Raw genomic sequence first — 23,192 nt, 5'->3', positions numbered from 1 at the left:
AATAATAATAATAATAATAATAATAATAATAATAATAATAATAATAATAATAATAATAATAATAATGCTAAGAAATTCAAAATCTCGTAAAAAACAATCTGTGTAATAAAATCCAGAATTGTTTATTTTACATAGTAATATATTTACTGTATAATTGTGGATTTTAATTACACAATAATAAAAATAATAATAATAATAATAATAATAATAATAATAATAATAATAATAATAATAACTCTATGATTTTACAAGAATAGATCAATCTTTTATCAGCCTTTCAACTGTGTGACTGAACTCATCAGCATCAATGAAACAAAGTGTGTGGACTATAAATAATAATACCTTTTATGAAGGCAGCTCGTCGCCACTCCGTACTAACGTAATGGCCCCATTACGCAAACGACCAATGTATCCCCACTACCGTAGCTTTCACGACCACGCGAAGGCCGTTCATTAATCCGAATTTCATTTGTCACGTCGGCTCTCGACGAATTTCTAACTCCCGGTGTGAAATTATTTAGAGCTCGTATCGACTACCAACGTTTTTAAAGGTCCCGGTGTAGGATAGGTCAGTGATATTCGATCAGTGGTTACTCTTAGACCGAAGTACCTTTGGTGTGTCATGAAACAGAGAATTTAACTTATTAGTTTTTTATATACTTTTAGTTTTCTGTTAAAGAAAATTATTGTGCCGGCTTTGTCTGTCCGTCCGCACTTCATTCTGTCAACACTTTGTTCTGTCCGCCCTCAGATCTTAAAAACTACTCGGGCTAGAGGGCTGCAAATTGGTACGTTGATCATCCACCCTCCAGTCATCAAACATACCAAATTACAGCCCTCTAGCCTCAATAGTTTTGATTTCATTTAAGGTTAAAGTTAGCCATAATCGTGCGTCTGGCAACGATATAGGCCAGACCACCACCAGGCCGTAGTTAAGGTTTCATGGGACGCGGCTCATACAGCATTATACCGAGACCACCGAAAGATAGATCTATTTTTGGTGGTCCTGATTTTACGCTGTAGGGGCTGCACAGAAAACTCCATTGCGCCGAAGAAACTTCGGCGCATATTTTACTTCTTATATATATTATGAGGCATCTGTGTCAGGTAATATTTTGACAATATATTCTTGTAAGTACCCAGTAATGTTATGCATTCGTATGCTAAGTAAATTTATTATTATTATTATTATTATTATTATTATTATTATTATTATTATTATTATTATTATTATTATGCCCAATAATATTATACATTCAGATGCAATGCAAAGCTGTTATTATTGTTATTATTATTATTATTATTATTATTATTATTATTATTATTATTATTATTACACAAAAAACAAAGTTCTGACCCTTGCTTTCAAAATAAGTACAAATTTTACCTGAATGAGAGACGGAATCATCAAATAATTTAGCAAAACTTAAAGACAGTTACTAGTTATTCTTTATGTCATCATTCTTGACCAGCGTAGAAAACTAATGGAAAGTCAGTAATTGAAGAGTGATTTTGACATATATAAGAACCTGTTTAAATTCCAAATGTCACCAATTGAAGTAGGATTTTCAGCAGTAAGTTGAAACTTTTGTTACACTTGTAAAATGAACAGGTGGAACGTTTTTAATAATTCTCTAAAGACAAGAATTTAATCAGTTATCAGTCAGAAGAAACAGATTCTTCACAGGACATTTTTTATACATTTATGAGATGAAGAGATGAAGAAATGATACACTTTTGCAAGTGTTCATTCCAGCTCTTTGATCCAGAGAATGTTAGTACAACAATAAAGCATAATTTATCCATTAGAAGAAAGGTTTTCATAGGACATTTTTATACAGTTATAAGATGAAGAGATGAAGAAAATATACACTTTTGCAATAGTGAATCTGCTGTTCATTCCAGCTCTTTGATCCAGAGAATGCTAGTACAACAATAAAGCATAATTTATCCATTAGAAGAAAGGTTTTCATAGGACATTTTTATACAGTTATAAGATGAAGAGGTGAAGAAATTATACGCTTTTGCAATTAGTGAATCTGCTGTTCATTCCAGCTCTTTGATCCAGAGAATTTTAGCTCAACAATAAAGCTTAATATATCAATCAAAAGAAACAGATTCACGGGACATTTTTATAGATTTATAAGATGAAGAGATGAAGAAATTATACACTCTTACAATTAGTGAATCTGCTGTTCATTGCAGCTCTTTGATCGAGAGAATTTTAGCACGACAGCAAAGATCTTTGAGAGATACACAATATTAATATGCCCGAGAGAATCCAACGCCCTGCAGATAAGGTGGATTAACTTTGCTAGTTGATTATACTCCCTACGAAGTTTGTGTGTAACTAGCTGTCCACCTACCTATATGTATATCAATCTCCGGTGAATGAAGATAGCACATACACACATACACACACACGCAAACACAAACACCGTTTGTTTGTTAGCCCGGATGGATTAAGGAGGCGGTTCAGGAAACGTTGATTAATGAACGGATGCCCAGAATGGGGCGAAGGGGGGGGGAGGGGGTACTTAGGAGTCAGTGGTCTCCCAGAGATCTTAATTACTTGTAGTTGGATGTAACTTGAAGGTTGGGGAAAGCATCAAGACAATTTCTGAGCAGATAAATAATGTAATTGTGAGGCCTCACGCCATCCTCTGCCCTTTTACATTCCTTTGACTGTACCTCCGTTCATATTCCCTTTCTCCCATCTGACTTTCCTAATTAACAATTGTCACTTTCCCTTTCAGCGCTGAATGACCTCATAGGTCCCAGGGCTTGGCCTTCCTAAATTCTATATTCCAATCCACACACATTCAGCGTTGGTCTTGGACGAAGGAAAGGTCAGGTCAGGTCGGTAAAGTGACCTCGTTCTGATATTCCGGACGCTGGTTCGAACCCTGTTTTTTAATATTTTACTTAAATTTTTATTTTTTTTTTATTTATCTGGTTTTCTAATAGATTTCTGTGTTTCCCATTACTTCCTGTTACTTCTTTCGAATGGACACCCTAATATTCTTTGGAAGCTTCTTGAATTTCGAGTCAGTGGCCCCTGTGGTGGGCTTGTTCCATACGAATAGGGTTCATCTTCTGAATAATAATAATAATAATAATAATAATAATAATAATAATAATAATAATAATAATAACAATAATAATAATAATCTCCCATTCTTTGTATTTTTTCTCCTTTTCTGTCTTCATTCTTATGCGTGCAGTAATAATAATAATAATAATAATAATAATAATAATAATAATAATAATAATAATAATAAACTCTCATTCTTTGTATTTTATCTCCTCTTCCATCTTCATTCTCATGTGCGCCTTTCCAATTTCTCCATCTTGGCTTCCGTACTAATTTCACCTTCCTTCCTCTCTCCCTTCCTTCCTTCCTACCTTTCCTCCTTGACCCTCAACCTTTGAGACGCCTAATCTCCCAGCCCCCTTTCACCGTAATTTGAATACCCTATTGATCTAGATAGCGCTGGCTATAAATAGCTTTCCGGGGCCGTTACACTGATACGTGAAAATTCGGTGGAGCCATTTAGGTGTACTTTGGTCCCCCCTTCCTCCTGGTGTTGGGAAGAAAGTGGGAAGAGGGAGACGAGTTGGAAAGGGGGAGGAGGAAGAAAAGGTAGATTGGGAGGGAGAAAGGTAGATGGGGAGAGAGAAAGGTGGATTATAGGAGGAAGAAAGGGTAGAAGGGGAGGAGGAAGAAAAGGTAGAATCAAGGCAGTCTCGGTATAATACAGTATGAGCCGCGGCCCATGAAACTTTAACCACGGCCCGGTGGTGGCCTATCCTATATAGTTACCAGAAGCACGATTGTGGCTAACTTTAACCTTAAATAAAATTAAAACTACTGAGGCTAGAAGGCTGCAATTTGGTACGTTAGATGATTGGAGGGTGGATGATCAACGTACCAAATTGCAGCCCTCTAGCCTCAGTAGTTTTTAAGATCTGAGGACGGACAGAAAAAGTGCGGACAGAATAAAGTGCGGACGGACAGACGAAGCCGGAACAATAGTTTTCTTTTACAGAAAACTAAAAGGAATAATTAAACTTAGAAGCTGCAAAATCTTGTAACTATTTTGAAATGCAAAATACAAAATATCTCATTTGAAATTTTATTACGCAATATTATAGTTTAATATTCTTTTTAGTTTCTTTAGTATTTTTGTATGTTATCTCTGTCAATGAAATTCACACTGATGTATTCAATGCGAAATAATATATATATATATATATATATATATATATATATATATATATATATATATATTATAAATATATTTAAACGCTACCAGAGCTCTCTGTCAGACCTCAGACTGGAAGTGACCTAACCCCCTTCCAGCCCGGACGATTTTTCAAGCTGGCTAAAAGGTCCCTGGACACTCCATGGAAGTGGAATGGTATTCCTCAAAAGGAGAATACTATACAGAAGCAGGTTCTTTTTATATATATATATATATATATATATATATATATATATATATATATATATATATATATATATATATATATATATATATATATATAAATGTATAGTTCATTACTCTCTCTTTCTTTCTTTATCTATATATTTACACTCTCTCTCTCTCTCTCTCTCTCTGTCTGTCTGTCTGTCTGTCTGTCTCTCTCTCTCTCTCTCTCTCTCTCTCTCTCTCTCTCTCTCTCTCTCTCTCTCTCTCTCTCTCTCTCTCATTCTCTGGTTAAGGTATATTGTTCTGTTTATTTATCCGTCCTGATGATATAAAAGAAAATGAAACAGGATTAGCCTTAGATTCAACAGAGACTCTCTCTCTCTCTCTCTCTCTCTCTGAGATTTTCATTTAATTATATATCCCCATGATATATCTTCTGATGACGGTGAAAGGAAAAATCAAACAGTATTAGCCGCCTAGATCCTATCTCTTCTCTCTCTCTCTCTCTCTGAGATTTTCATTTAATTATATATCCCTATGATATATCTTCTGATGACGGTGAAAGGAAAAAATCAAACAGTATTAGCCTTAGATCCTATCTCTCTCTCTCTCTCTCTCTCGTACACCCCATTCTCGGATATCTCATTTGCTAGTCAGCCATTCAGCGGGCCCCATTATAGCGTGGAAAGGAGAACACAATGCGCATGCGTGTTCTCGCGGTCTCTGATTTTCTCTGGTTCATGAATAATGTCAGCTAAGCATACGCTGGGTGGGGCAATTGATAGGAGCCAGATATAGAAGGGATAGGAGGCAGCCTATTTGAGGTAAATATATATAAAATATGTGAAAGGGGATTGTGGACAGGATTAGGCTCAGGGATTAAGGCAGGATTTATGGCAATGCATTTGTTTATTCTGTGTGTGTGTACATATTTATGTTTTATATATATATATATATATATATATATATATGTATATACACACACAATCACTAACCTGCTGGTATCTCAAAATGATTGTCATATTTTACATTCAATGTTTCAATTTAAATTTTCGCATAATGCAAATACATTCATTCAATGAAAATGGCCCTTCTGGGACGCCCAAGTACCTTAAATTTTGTGTTTTTCAGACCCCAAGAATCTCTCTTACCAAAACCACGAAATATTCTCATATTTAAAACTAAAATTATAGCTGATTTCTCAGTCAGACCTTAACATAGGAAGATAAACATTTCAAAGACTCGTAGCATCCATCAGATTCAGGATTTGTGATCATCCTGTCATCCAATATGTCCGCGTTCATCATAGATTTTAATCCCATTCGCCTTTTCCATCAAATTGGGCGAAGTATCTTCTGATCAGAGACGACTTGTTCATGATTTAGTGCTTGGTCGTAAATCTTTCATCCGCCCACGCGAAGAAATTGGCCCGCAAATCCTGATGAATTTGTGGCAGAGCGATTGGGCAATGAATCTCGTCAATCTGCCTGCGATTCGCGATTGGTATCAGCTCAGAAATTTGCTGACGAACCAAAGGAATGGAGAATATATTAAAGATATAATTGTACAGATAACTGTCCGTACAGTTTTACCTTTAAATATTTGTACATATACCTAACTGTGGATTTGTTTCTCCATTTTAAGACTCGTGCTACTATGAGCATTTTTTAATCAGAGGAATGTATAAATATGGAAGTTCTTGGCCAGGCTGTACTTTCAAATGAACACCGTATTTTCTTTAGAAGCCTGAATTCCAAGTCAGTTAATAATGAAATTATAAGAGCAGATTTTTAAAAGGGATGATTGAATGTACCTTCATCTCGGAATTTTAGTTTTCTGTAAAATAAAACAATTGTCCGGGCTTTGTTTGTCCGTCCGCACTTTTTTCTGTCCGCCCTCAGATCTTAAAAACTACTGAGGCTAGAGGGCTGCAAATTGGTGTGTTGATCATCCACCCTCCAGTCATCAAACATACCAAATTGCAGCCCTCTAGCCTCAGCAGTTTTTTTATTTTATTTAAGGTTAAAGCTAACCTTAATCGTGCGTCTGGCAACGGCTCATACAGCATTATACCGAGACCACCGAAAGATAGATCTATCTTCGGTGGCCTTGATTATATGATGTACAGAAAACTTTATCGCTTCGGCGCATTTTTTGCTTGTTTTTTTTTTATACATTTTTCATTTTCTAATAAGTTGACCAATAAGCTGATTGCTAATTCTTAATCAAAAACCACAAGGCTTATGTGATCATGGGAGATTTTGCCTGATTTACTGAGGTTCAGCTGCAAAAGGAAGCTGTTTCTTTTAAAAAGATTTTTTTGTATTCTTTAAGCTAAAATTAGCTTAGTACATATTGGTGGTTTGAAACAATGCAGTAACCAGTGAGTCTTAACTTACTTAGTATGAAGTAATTACTTTAAGTCTCATACACAAACACACACACACACACACACACACACACATATATATATATATATATATATATATATATATATATATATATATATATATATATATAAACTGGAATAAAAGTCTGTAGAAAGTTCAGCAATTAGCTAATATCTTTGATTAATGGATCTCCCAGCCATGCAAAATGAATTTTTGGGGCAAAATACCTATTTTAGAGCCCGGGCCATGAAAAGACGAATTCCGTCTTAAATCACTTCTTTCCTAAGGATGCGTCCACACTAGAGTAGAAAGTGTTATAAACACATGTTGGAAACTTGTCGCAAATATGTCACAACTATGTGGAAAACAAGCCGGCGACCATATGTGGAGAACGAATCTTGAGCCAGAGTTGGATAATTGTAAGAAGCACTGTTTAGGAATACTGACAAGTCGTTAACTTGTATTCTACTTGTTTTTTGATGTGTGTGCGACAATTTTCCGACATGTTCATGATATCTTTGACAGCAGTGCAAATGCACCCATAGTCCCTGATGATGAGCAACTGTGAGGAAGAAATTTGAACGAATCTTTAGCTATTGCTGGATAATCCTATGAAGCACTGGTTAGGACCACCAAGAAGTCGTCAACATGTAGCCAACCTGTCTGTGATGAGTATGCGACAAGTTGCCGACATGTTTATAACATTCTTTATTGTGGTTTGGACTCATCCTTAGTAATTGCTTGGCAAGAGGATTCCAGCCAGTGCTGGATAATCCTATGAAGCACTGGTTAGGGCCACCAAAAAAGTCGTCAACATGTGTCCAACCCATCTGTGATGAGTATGCAACAAGTTGCAGACATGTTTATGACATGTTTTTACTGCGGTGTGCGCTCATCCTTAGTAAGTGCCTGGAAAGAAGATTCCAGCCAGTGCTGGATAATCCCATGAAGCACTGCTTAGAACCACCAAAAAGTCGTCAACATCTATCCAACCTGTTTGTGATGAGTATGCAACAAGTTGCAGACATGTTTATGACATGTTTTACTGCAGTGTGGACTAATCCTTAGTAAGTCCCTGGAAAGAAGATTCCAGCCAATGCTGGATAATCCCATGAAGCCCTGGTTAGGACCACCAAGAAGTCATCAACATGTATCCAACCTGTCTGTGATGGTATGCGACAAGTTGCCGACATGTTTATGACAGGTTTTTACTGTGCCTGGAAAGAAGATTCCAGATTCCTCTTTCCATCCATTTCAGAAGATAGACAAGACAATGGAACAGTGGAACAGCAGAGAGGAGAATGGACTGACCTTTTATGTTTCAGAATCTTGTCTCCTTTAATGCGTCATGTTGTGACATTTACCTGAATTAAAGGCTTTGGGGCATTTTTTTAAACTAAAAACTGCATTTATTTATTTATATTGTTTTTTTTTATATTTTCTTGTAAAGGTGGGTAGAATTATCAAAGGGAAATTGTTAATGAATGTCAAAGAATATATCTTAGAATTATGAGGGTAAAATTCCCATTAAAATATGTAGACATTTTGGGCACTTATAATGTTCCTTTGAATTTTATATATATATATATATATATATATATATATATATATATATATATATATATATATATATATATATTTATATTATATATATATATATATATATATATATATATATATATATAAATACAGTATATATACACACATGTATATATATATGTGTGTGTGTTATTCATATTAACTAGAGCACAAGTATCCCCCATACTTGAGTGTATAGTATAATCCTCATCCTAATAAGTCAGTATCACAGATCATTTGTTCTATAAAATACCTCTTAATGTCGTAGACTTATTTTCCACCCGTCTGGGACATGTATGCGACAAGTTCCAGACCTGTGTTTATGACACGTTGTGCTGCAGTGTGGGCATACCCTTGGGAGAGAAGTGATTTAAGACGGAATTCATCTTAGATACATCAAGTCAAGACAACAAGTAAATCTCACCATACGAGAGAAGGATCAGAAGTTATATCCTATGTCCAGCAGTCCCTAAGGGAACCCAGTACTTTCCACAGTCCCATATCCTAGGGCAGGATATGTGTCCCAGGGGAATCGTCACCTATTGTACTACGACTCTCTCTCTCTCTCTCTCTCTCTCTCTCTCTCTCTCTCTCTCTCTCTCTCTCACGATTTTGTACACAGGAATAGGACCCATAGTACACGGGAAGAGGACCCTTTGTACACGGAAGGAGGACTTTCGTACACGGGAAGAGGACCCTTAGTACACGGAAGGAGGGCCCTTCGTACACGGGAAGAGGACCCTAAGTATACGGGAATAGGACCTTCGTACAAGGGAAGAGAACCCTTAGTACACGGAAGGGCCTTCGTACAAGGGACGACCTTTGTACACGGGGTGGCCTTCATGCGTGGGAGGGTCGGAGGAGGACTCCTACGTACACCGGAAGAGGACCCATAGTACACGGGAAGAGGACCGATAGTACACGGGAATAGTACCTACGTACACGGGAAGAGAACCCTTACCACACGGAAGGGCCTTCGTACACGGGATGGCCTACATACATAAGAGGGTCTTTGTACATGGGAAGAGGACCCTTTGTACGGGAATAGGACCATCGTACACAGGAGGGAGGACCTTTGCGCATTGGAATGCCACCTTCGTACACGGGAGTAGAACCCTCGTACACGAGAGTAAAACCCTCAGTACACGGGAGAAACCTTCCATAACAGCTAACTCCACTACGACAACCGCGCACCCGTTCATTCTCTCCAGCAGTTTTTTACGAACGCGTCGTAAAATTCTGCGTCACTTTGTTATCGTAAATAGCACGGCGTTATGGGAAGCGTTCAGTTCGAATTTTTACGACGCGTGGCCTTCGCCCGGAGGCTTATCCTCCGTCGGGAGTTTTTACGACGTCGTAACTTCGAAAATACGTTTTATATAACTTCTTTTTTTTATATAACTTCTTCGTAATTCAAAAATAAGAAAATCAGATTTGTTCCTGATTTATTATTCATAGATGTTATCATGTATTCTTGAAGTTTCTTGAAATATGAATTTTTGAAATTAATTTCTATATTATTTTACTTGTCTTTGAACAATGATAGGCATTTATAGTTATGGATACAAAGTGTATTTTTTCTCTCGTTCAAGATTACTTGTTAGTTGCTGTAATAAAAGAATATATATATATATATATATATATATATATATATATATATATATATATATATATATATATATATATATATATATATATATATATACAATACTAGATTTTAATTCTGGTTTGGGAATTCAAGAGAAACCCGGCACCTGAAGAGAGAGAGAGAGAGAGAGAGAGAGAGAGAGAGAGAGAATACACCATCTGCAGTTACCCTTCATAATTCGTTTTATGCCTCTCCCTTTATTGAAGTCTCTCTCTCTCTCTCTCTCTCTCTCTCTCTCTCTCTCTCTCTCTCTCTCTCTCTCTCTCCTTTCTTTTTAATGTAATTACCGAAACCTTCCTCAATTCACTTCTCCCCCAAAAGCAGAAGGATTTCCGATTTACAACCATCAGCTAATGGAACTGCCTCCGCCCTTATTGGCCCATATGGGAGAGTGGGTTTTTAAACTAGTTTTTTTTTTTTGTTTATTGGTTTCCTTCGAGGAATATGAATGCGTTGTTGTTTTGTCCTTTGAAATTCAAGTATAGTGTTGCATGTGATTCGTGTTCTGGCATTGAAGATGGCGCAAGGTTTGCTGATTTTTGTAATGGTAATTGTGCCTTTGGAAATGTCTCAAGACGTTCATATGTACGCACAAAAACACACTCACTTTTGTGTGTATGTATATATATATATATATTATTATATCTATATATATATATATATATATATATATATATATATATATATAATGCATCTTTATATTTATATATATATATGTATATATATATATATATATATATATATATATATATATATATATATATATATATCGAAAATTATCGTTTAAAACCATTCTTCAGAGAGAGAGAGAGAGAGAGAGAGAGAGAGAGAGAGAGAGAAAATCTCGTCTAAACAGACACTGAAAGTGCCTTTGAAAAGGAAGGCTCACTAAAAACTTCTGAACTTCTTTTTTTGCCACTTCTGAGAATAATAAAAATCTAAGAGAGGTTCTCTCGTATAGTGATTTATTTCTGGAAAAATGAAGAAGGGGCGAAAACATTTCAAACATTCAGGAGGTAGAGTGTGGACTGTTTTCTCAGTAGGAATGTTTTTCACAGGGAAAAAACAAATATTTTTCTAATTTCTGGATAAATTAGGTAGCTTATATTCTTATGAGAAAATGTATTGATGAAATACATTCCTGGAATGTTAAAATAGGTGAAACTATCTTAATCATTTAGTAGGAATATTTCCACAGAGAAAAACAATTATTTTTCTAATTTCTGAATAAATTAGGTCGCTTACATGCCAGTGAAAAAATGTATGATAAAATACATTCCATGGAATGTTAAAAAACGGCGAAAACATTTCAAACATTCAGTATGTAGAGTCTAGACTCTTTTCTTAGTAGGAATATTTTTCACAGGAAAAAAACAAATATCTTTATAATTTCTGGGTAAATGAGGTCGCTTACATGCTAATGAGAAAATTTATTGACAAAATAGATTTCCTAAAAAGTTAAAAACAAAAAGTAAAAAATGCTCCGAAGTTTCTTCGGCGCAATCGAGTTTTCTGTACATCGTATAATCAAGGCCACCGAAAATAGATCTATCTTTCGGTGGTCTCAGTATAATGCTGTATGAGCCGCGGCCCGCGGAACTTTAACCACGGGCCGGTTGTGGCCTGTCCTATATCGTTGCCAGACGCACGATCATGGCTAACTTTAACTTTAAATTACATAAAAACTACTGAGGCTAGAGGGCTGCAATTTAGTATGTTTGATGATTAGAGGGTGGATGATCAACATACCAATTTGCAGCCCTCCAGCCTCAGTACTTTTTAAGATCTGAGGGCGGACAGAAAATGTGAGGACAGAAAAAAGTGCGGACGGAATAAAGTGCGGACGGACAGACAAAGCCCGCACAAAAGTTTTCTGTTACAGAAAACCAATAAAAAGTTATGTAGCAGAATATGTTTACACACCTTTTTTTAAAATTATTTATTGATTGTTTAATCATTCTTTGTATTCCATTTTCCACCCTATTTTGTGGAGGACCTTCTTTTTTTTTTAACAAAGTTGAAGGGAAAAAGTTTGTACCTCATTAAGCTACCCTATATTAGGGGTAATTAAGAGGCGCCTCTCCCTGGTGAGAAAGTTCGAAAGTTTTCTGTTAATGTGGTTTTGTACCCGGGAATTTTCTGCCCGTTTATTTTACACATCGTCACTGTATGTCGATATATATTTATTTTTATCCCATAATCTGTTATGTATACTTCATTATTATTATTATTATTATTATTACTATTATTATTATTATTATTATTATTATTATTATTATTATTATTATTATTATTATTATTATTATTCTTTCTGTATTTCTCTCTACCTCCTCTTACCTCTTTGTAATGAAAACCATATTCTTTGGAAGCTTGAATTTCAAGTCAGTGGCCCCTTTGGTGGGGTTGTTCCGTATAAATAGGGTTCATCTTCTGATTAATAATAATAATAATAATAATAATAATAATAATAATAATAATAATAATAATAATAACATATCTTTGCCTGTGCCAGCAATAGACGCTTCATTAAATAATAATAATAATAATAATAATAATAATAATAATAATAATAATAATAAATCTTTGCCTGTGCCTTCAATACACGCTTCATCAATAATAATAATAATAATAATAATAATAATAATAATAATAATAATAATAATAACACATCTTTGCTGGAGCCTTCAATACACGTTTCATTAATCCCAAGACGCTAAGCATCGTCTTCACATCCTGAAGAAAGATAAAGGTCAGAAAGACCTCGTTCGTATTTTATATCCTACACAGCACTCAAATATTTACGGCCTCTTCCGAGCCACCGTTATGTCTATTTTATTCCTAGCCCCCCCCCCACAAAAAAAAAATTCCTCTATGTCTGCAATTTTCCCTCCGAAGGGGAGGAGGAGGAGGAGGAGTATTCGTCTTGTTGTCCTTGAAGGGAGTTCCTCAGGTCCTGTCTCTCGCTTCCCTTTTGATCGAGGAGGAGAATGTGAAGAACAAGAGGAGGAGATTGTGGTGGAGAATTTTCCTGAGGAGGAGGAGGAGGAGGAAGAGGAGGAGGAGGAGGAGGTGGTATCATCTTGCAGTCCTCAAAGTCAGTTCCTCAGTTCCTGTCTCTGCTCTCTTACGATCGAGGAGGAAAACGGGGAGAGGAAGAGCAATTTTCCTCACATGAGGAATCTTGTTGTCCTCAAAGTCAGTTCCTCAATTCCTGTCTCTGTCCTCTTTTGCTCGAAGAGAAGAGAAAGAGGAAGAGAAGGAGATTGTGATGGAGAATAGCGACTGTGTCTGACATCTCTCGATCTCTTGCTCCGATGCGCATTATAGATTCGTCGATGTTTTTGCAGGATCCCGGAGCCCTGAAGAAATGTGTAGATGCTTTTGTTGTGGTCTCGTTTTATTCATTCTCGTCTGTGCCTCTTTCCTTGTTTTCATGTCACCCTTTATTCTTCTTTCTCTATTCCCTTCATCTCTTCTTGCTTGTTTGCAATGAACATCATATTCTCTGGAAGCTTGAATTTCCAGTCAATGGCCCCTGTTGTGGGCTTGTTCCATATGAATAGGGTTCATCTTCTGAATAATTACAATAATATAATAATAATAAATGATATTTTGATACTGAGTAGACGACAACTATAACATTGGTAACAAAAAATATATATTGCTTTAAGCAAACACCTCATTTTGAAATATCTGTATATTTTACTATAAAGAGACAATATTGGTAAAAATGAATGATCAGTGCTTAGGTAAAATCTCCTTTTGAAATGTCAGTTTATCTTACTATAAAGATTGAACGATTTGTATCGGCCACCTCGTGTGTAAATATTTCTCAGTTTTACTCAGTTTCTATAAAATATCTATAAATCATAAGTAGAATTCTATATTTTCGTCTTCGAATTCCAAGCCCTGGGTCACGAACTGAGCATAAAATTCAATAACTTTCATTTTAATGGATGGCCCAGACAGAGTTGTCCCGGGCAAGTTAAGGTAAACATGAAAAAGTATTGGAACTTTGGTCCAATTCTCGAAAGATGTAATAATAATAATAATAATAATAATAATAATAATAATAATAATAATAATAATAATAATAATATCGTGTTTCTTGATGGAAAAATTCCTATAAATTCGAACACATGAAGAGTTCCCATAAGTTCCTATACATAAAAAGTTCCCATGTTCCAATACTTAAAAAAAGTTCCAGTAAGTTCCAGTGCACACAAAATACCTATAAGTTCTAACACAAAAAGTTCCTATAAGTTCTAACACAAAAAGTTCCCATAAGTTCGAACACATGAAAAAGTTCTTATAAGTTCAAACAAAAAGTTCCTTTAGGTCCCAATATAAAAAGTTCCCATAAGCTCGAACACGTGAAAAATTACTTAAAGTTCAAATACACAAAAAGTTCCTGTAAGTTTAAGCACAAAAAAGTTCCCATAAGCTCAAACACGTGGAAAAATACTTGAAGTTCAAACACACACAAAAAGTTCCTACAAGTTCAATCACGCAAAAAGTTCCGCATAAATCCGTTATAAGTTCCACTGCTTAAAGGTATTATTGGACGTAGTTACAATATCCCTTAAAAAAAAAAGCTTAATCAATTCTGTAGTTCGGGTGACACTGTCCATTGATTGCAGGATCAATATTGCAAATCGTTACACTAACTTGCTATTGACCTCGTATTACTTTCTATGTAAAAAGTGTGTCTATGTACACTTGTATACCTATGTGAGATATCTTATAGCTTTACAAAAATATATAATTTACTTAACTTTCCTTATTTCATAGTAACTTCAGTGAAATATCTCTTGTTAGTTTCTATGTAAACATGTGTGTCTATGTACGTTTGTTGGAACTTGCAGGAGCTTTTTGTCTGTTGGGACTTATAGGAACTTTTTGTGTGTTGGAACTTATAGGAACTTTTTGTGTGTTGGAACTTATAGGAGCTTTTTGTCTGTTGGGACTTATAGGAACTTTTTGTGTGTTGGAACTTATAGGAACTTTTTGTGTGTTTGAACTTATAGGAACTTTTTGTGTGCTGGAACTTATAGGAGCTTTTTATGTGCTGGAAATTTTAGGAACTTTTTATGTGTTGGAACTTACAGGAACTTTTTATGTGTTTGAACTTATAGGAACTTTTTATTTATTGGAACTTTAGGAACTTTTTAATTGATGGAACTTACAGGAAGTTTTTGTGTGTTTGAGCTCATAGGAACTTCTTATTTGTTGGAACTTACAGGAACTTTTTTATGTGTTTGAGCTTATACGAACTTTTTATTGGTTGGAACTTATAGGAACTTTTTATGTGTTGGAACTTACAGGAACTTTTTACGTGTTCGAACTTATAGGAACTTTTTATGAGTTGGAACTTACAGGAACTTTTTACGTGTTCGAACTTATAGGAACTTTTTATGTGTTGGAACTTACAGGAACTTTCTATGTGGTCGAACTTATAGGAACTTTCTGTGTGTTCGATCTTTCAGGAACCTTGCCTTACACTTAACACTGTGAGTATTCCAACTGAATTTGCCTCAGTCAGTCCTCTGTCTTCAGAAGGATTACAAAGCTGCCATTAACAAGAGTCCAGGCTCCTTCCTCCTCCTCCTCCTCCTCCTCCTCCTCCTCCTCCTCCTCCTCCTCCATCAAGTGCAACACTTTACGGCCGCCATTGTTATAGCCATCAGGGGCTTCATGGCTCTTTTTGAATTGGGGGCAAATTTCTGCAGTGTCTCCACTACAGACACTTCTTGGAGGATTTTTTTTTTTGCTTCCCCGTTTTCTATTCATTCTCTGCTCGTTTTCTTTTGCGCCTCAGACTTTTTTTTTTTTTTTTTTTTTAAACCTTCTCTCTTAGAATTCTTTCATTTTTCTTTTTTACTTTGATCTTCTTTAAGGGTTCAGGGTAGGTGAGCATTCCATTGTTTGTGTTGTGAAGGAAATCTCTGAGGTTGGTTTTGTTTGTTTCGGCCGGAAATGAGGCGATTATCTGGCTGCAAATGGCGTTTAATTGCTTGGTTTTAGTTTTCTGTTAAAAGAAAACTATTGTGCCGGCTTTGTCTGTCCGTCCGCACTTTTTCTGTCCGCCCTCAGATCTTAAAAACCACTGAGGCTAGAGGGCTGCAAATTGGTATGTTGATCATCCACCCTCCAATCATCAAACGTACCAAATTGCAGCCCTCTAGCCTCTGTACTTTTTATTTGATTTAAGGTTAAATTTAGCCATAATCGTGCTTCTGGCAACTATAAAGGATAGGCCACCACCGGGCCGTGGTTAAAGTTTCATGGGCCGCAGCTCATGCACCATTATATCGAGACCACCAAAAGATAGATCTATATTCGGTGGCCTTGATTATACGCCGTAGAATCTGTACAGAAAACTCGATTGCGCAGATTCTCTCCTCTCTATTGCTAAGAATTATATAAAACTTGTAAATTCTATAAGAATCTTGTGGTAATTTCTTTGATGATAAACTCATTCCCTCCTATTAAATGAAAAACTGCAACAAAGTCATGTTGCATCTCCTGACCCCAGAGACTCTGCGGCTGTACAGAAAACTCGATTGCGCAGATTCTCTCTTCTCTATTGTTAAGAATTATATAAAACTCGTAAATTCCGTAAGAATCCTCTTAGGTAATTTCTTTGATGATAAACTCATTCTCTCCTATTAAATGAAAAACTGCAACAAAGTCATGTTGCATCTCCTGACCCCAGAGACTCTGCAAGTCATCGCATCAAGCCTCAGGGGGGAACATATTCGACTCCTGGCCCACAAACATCATTCTTTTTCTCCTGAGTTATGACGCTCAGGCGAAGGCCCACTGCTCAAGATGAATACTTAACGAGGTGGGCAGGAGGACGTGGAAGTTGGTCTGTCTCATATATACATTATGACCAAGGCCTCTGATTGGCCGATGTGACACTAACCGAGGCCTCCGATTGGTTGGCATAAAGCTAAACACTGCTGGTAGTCGAAATGGTCGCATTTTTATAAGCGTTTTTACGACCCGTGTTCCAGAGAGCTCATGGCCTCTTGCAGAGTTGATGTTTGTGGGTCGGGGGATGAGTTTTTTGGAAGTTCATGAATGACTGTCGCTCTAGAAATCGATTGGAAGATAAGTAAAAAATGCGCCGAAGTTTCTCAGGCACAGTCGAGTTTTCTTTACAGCGTATGATCACGGCCACCGAAAATAGGTCTCGGTATAATGCTGTGTGAGCCTGGGCCCATGAAACTTTAACCATGGCCTGGTGGTGGCCTGGCCTATATTGTTGCCAGAGGCGCGATTATGGCTAACTTTAACCTTGAATAAAATATAAACTACTGGGGCTAGAGGGCTGCAATTTGGTATGTTTGGTGATTGGCAGTTGGATGATTAAATGCCAATTTGCAGCTCTCTAACCTCAGTAGTTTTTAAGATCTGAAAATGTGTAATAATTACACAAAAGTCTCAGTACATAGTATTGAATTTTTTCCTCTTTGTGGTGAACCTGCAAATTTGATATTGTGACAATTTTGTCATTTTTCTGCACTATGTAATGCATGAGTGTGTTTGTTTTGGCTGTTTTTTTACACATACACACACACTCACACATACACACAAACACACATATGTGTACCTTGAAAATGTGTAACAATTACACAAAAGTACTTAGTCAAAAGCACTGGGTACTTTATCTTCTTAGTGGCGAACCTGACAATTTGACATCAAGTGAAAATTTTGCCATTTTTCTGTGTTACGTAGCAAACGTGTGTCTTAAGATTTTTTCGTATCATACGTAGGCTTTTGAATGACACGTATGATACCCTTAAAACTAAATATTCCTTTTCTCTCTCTCTCTTTTCAGAAACGCATCGGCCGGTGAAACACAAACCAGTTAAACTAGAAGAACTTTGCAAACAGACCAAGTTCACCCGCCAGGAGATCAGATTAATGTACCGAGGTTTTAAACAGGTATGTACCTCGAGAGTATTGTGTTGAGATTTATTTTTCCAATACTTCCATGAATGATTTTAAGTTTCTTTTAAAGCAGTGGTTCCTAACCCTTTCAAATCAGCAGTTACATCTCGCACCCCGTGAATTGCTGAAATAAAAAAAAAAACTAAAATATAAAGTTGATATGATGTGTATTAATAATAATAATAATAATAATAATAATAGTAATAATAATAATAATAATATAATAATAATAATAATAATAATAATAATAATAATAATAATAATAATAATAATAATTCTTATTATTATTATTATTATTATTATTTTATTATTTTATTTTATTTCATTTTTTTTATTTTTTGCAGAAAAAATAACATGCGAATATAAAAATATATTTTGCTTTTATTATGCATAGGCATCCTCGCACCCCCCTGCGAAGGGGTGCGAGCACCCCTGTTTAAGAACTACTGTTTTAAAGTTCGAAGTTTGAGAAGGGATTAAGGACTGCTCGAGAATATTGTAGGGAAATTTATATTTTCCAATGCTACTATGAATGATTTCAACTTTCTTTAAAAGATTTAAGACTAAATCATCCCTTGAAAAGGGATTAAGATTACTGTACCAGGCCGTGGCTGAACGTTTCATGGGCCGCGGCTCATACAGCTTGATACTTCTTCGTAAGATTATAAAGCCCAGATGTAGATTATGGCTTCTGACGGCACATGGGGAGGGAGCGAGAGTTCCTAACAAGGAACTATTTGCCCGTGGACTCTCTCTCTCTCTCTCTCTCTCTCTCTCAAATTTTTGCTAGAGACACAGTGATGACAGATCTCAGGAAAATGAAACACTTTGGCTCTGCAATATACTATTGAACTCATATCTTCACTGTTAGATACAGTGATGGTAGATCTTATGAATAAATAAAATTTGTTAGTCCATGATGTGCATTTAAAACTGGGAATCTCTCTCTCTCTCTGGCCTTCAGCTTTAACGTGTGCTAACAGCCTAGAAGGGGTGTTGTTGGTGGGGCGCTCTGGTCCAGTTCCTCAGGATGATAAAAAGTACCAAAGGACAATATGTCATTTGGCCCTCCTGAAAAAAACTCTCTCTCTCTCTCTCTCTCTGAAAACATCGTTGGTCTGAAAACGTTCATGTGAGGATTTCGTCTCTGGCGGAATAACAAACAGTTCTGCGTTTATGAATATTCATTTTCTGTTTTTTATTATTTTTTAGCATTTTTTCCGGCGTGTTTTGTTCGTTTGTGGAGAAAACTATGTGTTTTTATTCTTTTGTAGTTAACTTGACATGTGTTTTATATGCGATGTCATATTTTTACTTCTGTAGTTAATATGACATGTGTAGAATATGCAATGTCATGTCGTGGTTAAATTTGTTTCTAAACTTCTCCAAGTTCCGTAGTTCAATATTATCCATGTCTTTTAATAGGAAAATATTACAATAATAACATATTTCATTTCATTAAGCTTCTATTACTAACATCTCTTAATGGTCTTTCAATCACTTATTCACTTTAATTTCAGTTTATCACATTTATCATACCATTCTTCTATCTCTGTGTAATTCCTTCCTGTTGTCTGTACAATTATATATACGAGTATCTTATTTTCCCTTAAAAAAAAAAAATGGACAATTTCATTCCCTTTGACTTGTCTGCACTGCAAAATATGCTAAGAACCGTTGTATTACCTTCTTAAAAAGTATCTCAGAAAAATAATGATCTGTTTAAGAAAGAAGGTTTGGAAAAATCAAGTCCGCAGTAGTATGTATGTAGTATATTGCTATATATCAAGAAGCTTTCGCCAACTTGACCAGGTGGCCTCTTCAGCCTGAATAAACATAGAAATAATAATAATACATTTAGGTCAACATCTTTAAAAAATTGGAAATCGGCTTTGTTCTCTCTTTTAGGTAACCTATAAATTGCTCAGTGCGGTCTATTAGCACCCTCTGGGAGTGTCAGGCACTCCAGAATTGCCTCAGTAGTCTACACAACCTGGGAACGTCAGCACTCCAGAATTGCTCAGTAGTCTATTAGCAATTCTAAATCGTCATAGACTCCAGAATTGCTCAGTCGTCTATTAAGCAATTCTATGGGAACGTCAAGGCACTCCAGAATTGCTCAGTAGTCTATTAGCAATTCTCTGGGAACGTCCAGGCACTCCAGAATTGCTCAGTAGTCTTTTAAGCAATTCTCTGGGAACGTCAAGGCACTCCAGAATTGCTCAGTAGTCTATTAGCAATTCTCTGGGAACGTCATGGCTCAGTAGAGGCTGCGGCATATTGGTCGTTTGTCTTACTAGTGGGTCTCCAAACCTGGTGAATTTGGTGGGTCTTCGGTTCTTCCAGACATTGCTCTCACGTTGTCAAATACATTGACTTGCGGACTTCATTTTTCCATTTAAGATCACGAGAAAGTGATGATATGAAATCACTAGCGGGTCCGGGGCGGGTGACCCACTGGGCACGTGCCTCCCCCCATGAAAAATAATGACAAAATAATGACACTGAAGATTTAGATAATAATAACATGAAAGAGAAATATAAAAATTGGGAAAAAATGTAAAATCTATTATAGAAATAAAAAAATTTTGAGAAAGAAGATAATAATAGCAATTATATATTTATGTATGTATGTATGTATAATATGAATTGGTGGCCCCCCACGAAGTTTTCCTGGATCTGCAAGTGTATCCAATAGAACAAGGCTTGTTCAACAGTATCACAGGAAAAGATTTATTTAAAAAAGAAGAAATTTATTTGCCAGTCACACAGAAAGGAAAAATATACCCAAAAAGAGTAAATCTCTTCCCCATTAGGAACTTTCTTTTAACATCCCCAACTTTTAATTTTTTCGGAGCCTTTCTACAAAAAAAAAATAAAAAGAAGAAGAAGAGATTTTCCTGCTGATCCATCGTCTCGTTCTTCCAGATTAGGTGAGGGAATGTAGTTTTAAATTGATTTGATATAGTGACTCCCTTAGAATGTTGTTCTGGTCGAAGTTTTCCTGATTTCAAATCTGCAAAGTTAATATATATATATATATATATATATATATATATATATATATATATATATATATATATATATATATATATATATATATATATATATATATATATATATATATATATATATGTATATCACACATTACCACAAGTGAAAAATAAGAGACGGGGTGTAGGTCATGAACCGGTTTCAACTTTATTTCCAGGCCATTGACGAAGGAAATAAAGTCGAAACCGGTTCTTATTTTTCACCCGTGGTACTGTGTGATAAATGAATCACGTGCAAAAGTGATAATAATCATATATATATATATATATATATATATATATATATATATATATATATATATATATATATATATATATATATGTATGTATATGTATATATATGTATATATATACATACATGTATAACTGAATCACGAAAATATGGAACGTGATAAATATATATAAATAAAGGAATACCACGAAGATTGCCTTTGTTTATATACATACATACATACATACATACATACATACATAGAGAGAGAAAGAGAGAGAGAGAGAGAAAGAGAGGGAAGAATTCTGTTAGCTAGTACACACGATCATTACACACACACACACACACAAAAGCATCAACCATCCCCATTTACCTCAGAGCAAGAAGTCAGCAGGTCCAGCAATTCATCGCACACTCTCCCCACCAGACGGCACTGCCGACGCAAGACCTCCCTCGCGCCGTTATTGTTATTGTCCAGTAAAAGACAGATGAAATACGTTACCCGGCGTCCTGTCCGCGGTCGCCTTTTTTTACGGCTCCGCCTCTCAAACCACCGGTGAATAAGTGCTTCTCTCGCGTCGTTGTTCTGTTGTGCGATGGTCTCGTGATGTTTATATTGCGTTTTACTGCCTCTTTATGGCTTGGTTTTTCGTGTCGTGATGATATTTATTGCGTTGTCCTCATTTCTGTAGTGTTTTCGCGTCGTGGTGATGGTTATCGGGCGGGGGTGAGGAAAGGTGTTTAATCTTTTCACTTTGGCAAGGGGGTTGTAAAGTACTTCAAGATGTGATGGGTAACTGAGAGATTTTATTACAAAAATGCTTCCTTTTACATAACCAGTTTTACGGGAAAAAGAATATCACACGTGATTACTTTCCTGTAAAGCAAATATTTAAGTAACTTTTTTTACATATTATGGAGTTTTATTTTAAAGACGACCAATTTAAAAAAAGAAATTACAAGTGCTTTCGTTTATATAGTCAGTTTTACGTGAAAAAAGAATATCACACGTGATTACTTTCCTATAAAGTAAATATTTAAGTAACTTTTTTATATATATATATTCTGGAAATTTTTTACAGACGACCAATTTAAAAAAATGCTCAGCACACCAATTTGCAGCCCTGCAGCCTCGGCCGTTTTTTAAGATCTGAGGATGGACAGAAAAAGTGCGGACAGAAAAAAGTGCGGACGGACAGACAAAGCCGGCACAATAGTTTTCCTTTACAGAAAACTAAAATGATAAAATCCTTTTGACGCCCAATGACAGAGACTGGACTTTCTTTTTTTTTTTTCCTCATGCCCGTTAATTCCTCCTCCTCCTCCTCCTCCTCCTCCTCCTCCTCCTCCTCCTCCTCCTCCTCCTCCTCCTCCTCCTCCTCCTCCTCGCTTTCACTCCGTAGTGGCGTCAGAGACACTACAACGCTCTCTCTCTCTCTTTGATATGCAAATTATTCCCCTGACAACCGGATGAGAGAGAGAGAGAGAGAGAGAGAGAGAGAGAGAGAGAGAGAGAGAGAGAGAGAGAGAGACCAAAAGGACTGGTGGTATGTCGTCAGCGAAATAAAAAAGAACTTGGAAAATTAATCTGCGACTATTTAGGAATAGAGAGAGAGAGAGAGAGAGAGAGAGAGAGAGAGAGAGAGAGAGAGAGAGAGAGAGAGAGAGAGAGAAGACCCACCCCTTTTTGCCAAAATGAAGCTACAATCGTCCTTTTACACAGAGACAGACGAACAGAGAGAGAGAGAGAGAGAGAGAAGACCAAGTCGCCTGGATTTGAAATAAAGCTATAGTCTTTCTTTTCACAAAAAGACTGACAAACATACAGAGAGAGAGAGAGAGAGAGAGAGAGAGAGAGACCACCACCACTCCTTTTGACTGAAACTGACAGACAGACAGTGGAACTGTGGGCTAATCGCG

At 36.2% G+C, this 23,192-nt stretch overlaps 1 protein-coding gene across 1 annotated transcript in view; it reads left to right on the top strand.

Annotated features, from left to right (window-relative positions):
* The window catches only part of LOC136841382 (calsenilin), a 412,775-nt gene that overhangs the window by 153,753 nt on the left and 235,830 nt on the right, over nt 1–23,192 (top strand). The window contains exon 2 of the mRNA XM_067108293.1: nt 17,896–18,002. Within this exon, the coding sequence (XP_066964394.1) occupies nt 17,896–18,002 (107 nt within the window). The remainder of the gene's footprint in view (nt 1–17,895; nt 18,003–23,192) is intronic.

This window comes from Macrobrachium rosenbergii, chromosome 9, assembly GCF_040412425.1.
Source record: "Macrobrachium rosenbergii isolate ZJJX-2024 chromosome 9, ASM4041242v1, whole genome shotgun sequence".
Lineage (NCBI taxonomy): Eukaryota > Metazoa > Arthropoda > Malacostraca > Decapoda > Palaemonidae > Macrobrachium > Macrobrachium rosenbergii.
Note: the sequence above shows the minus strand (reverse complement) of the source record. Positions and strands in the feature narration are given on the sequence as shown.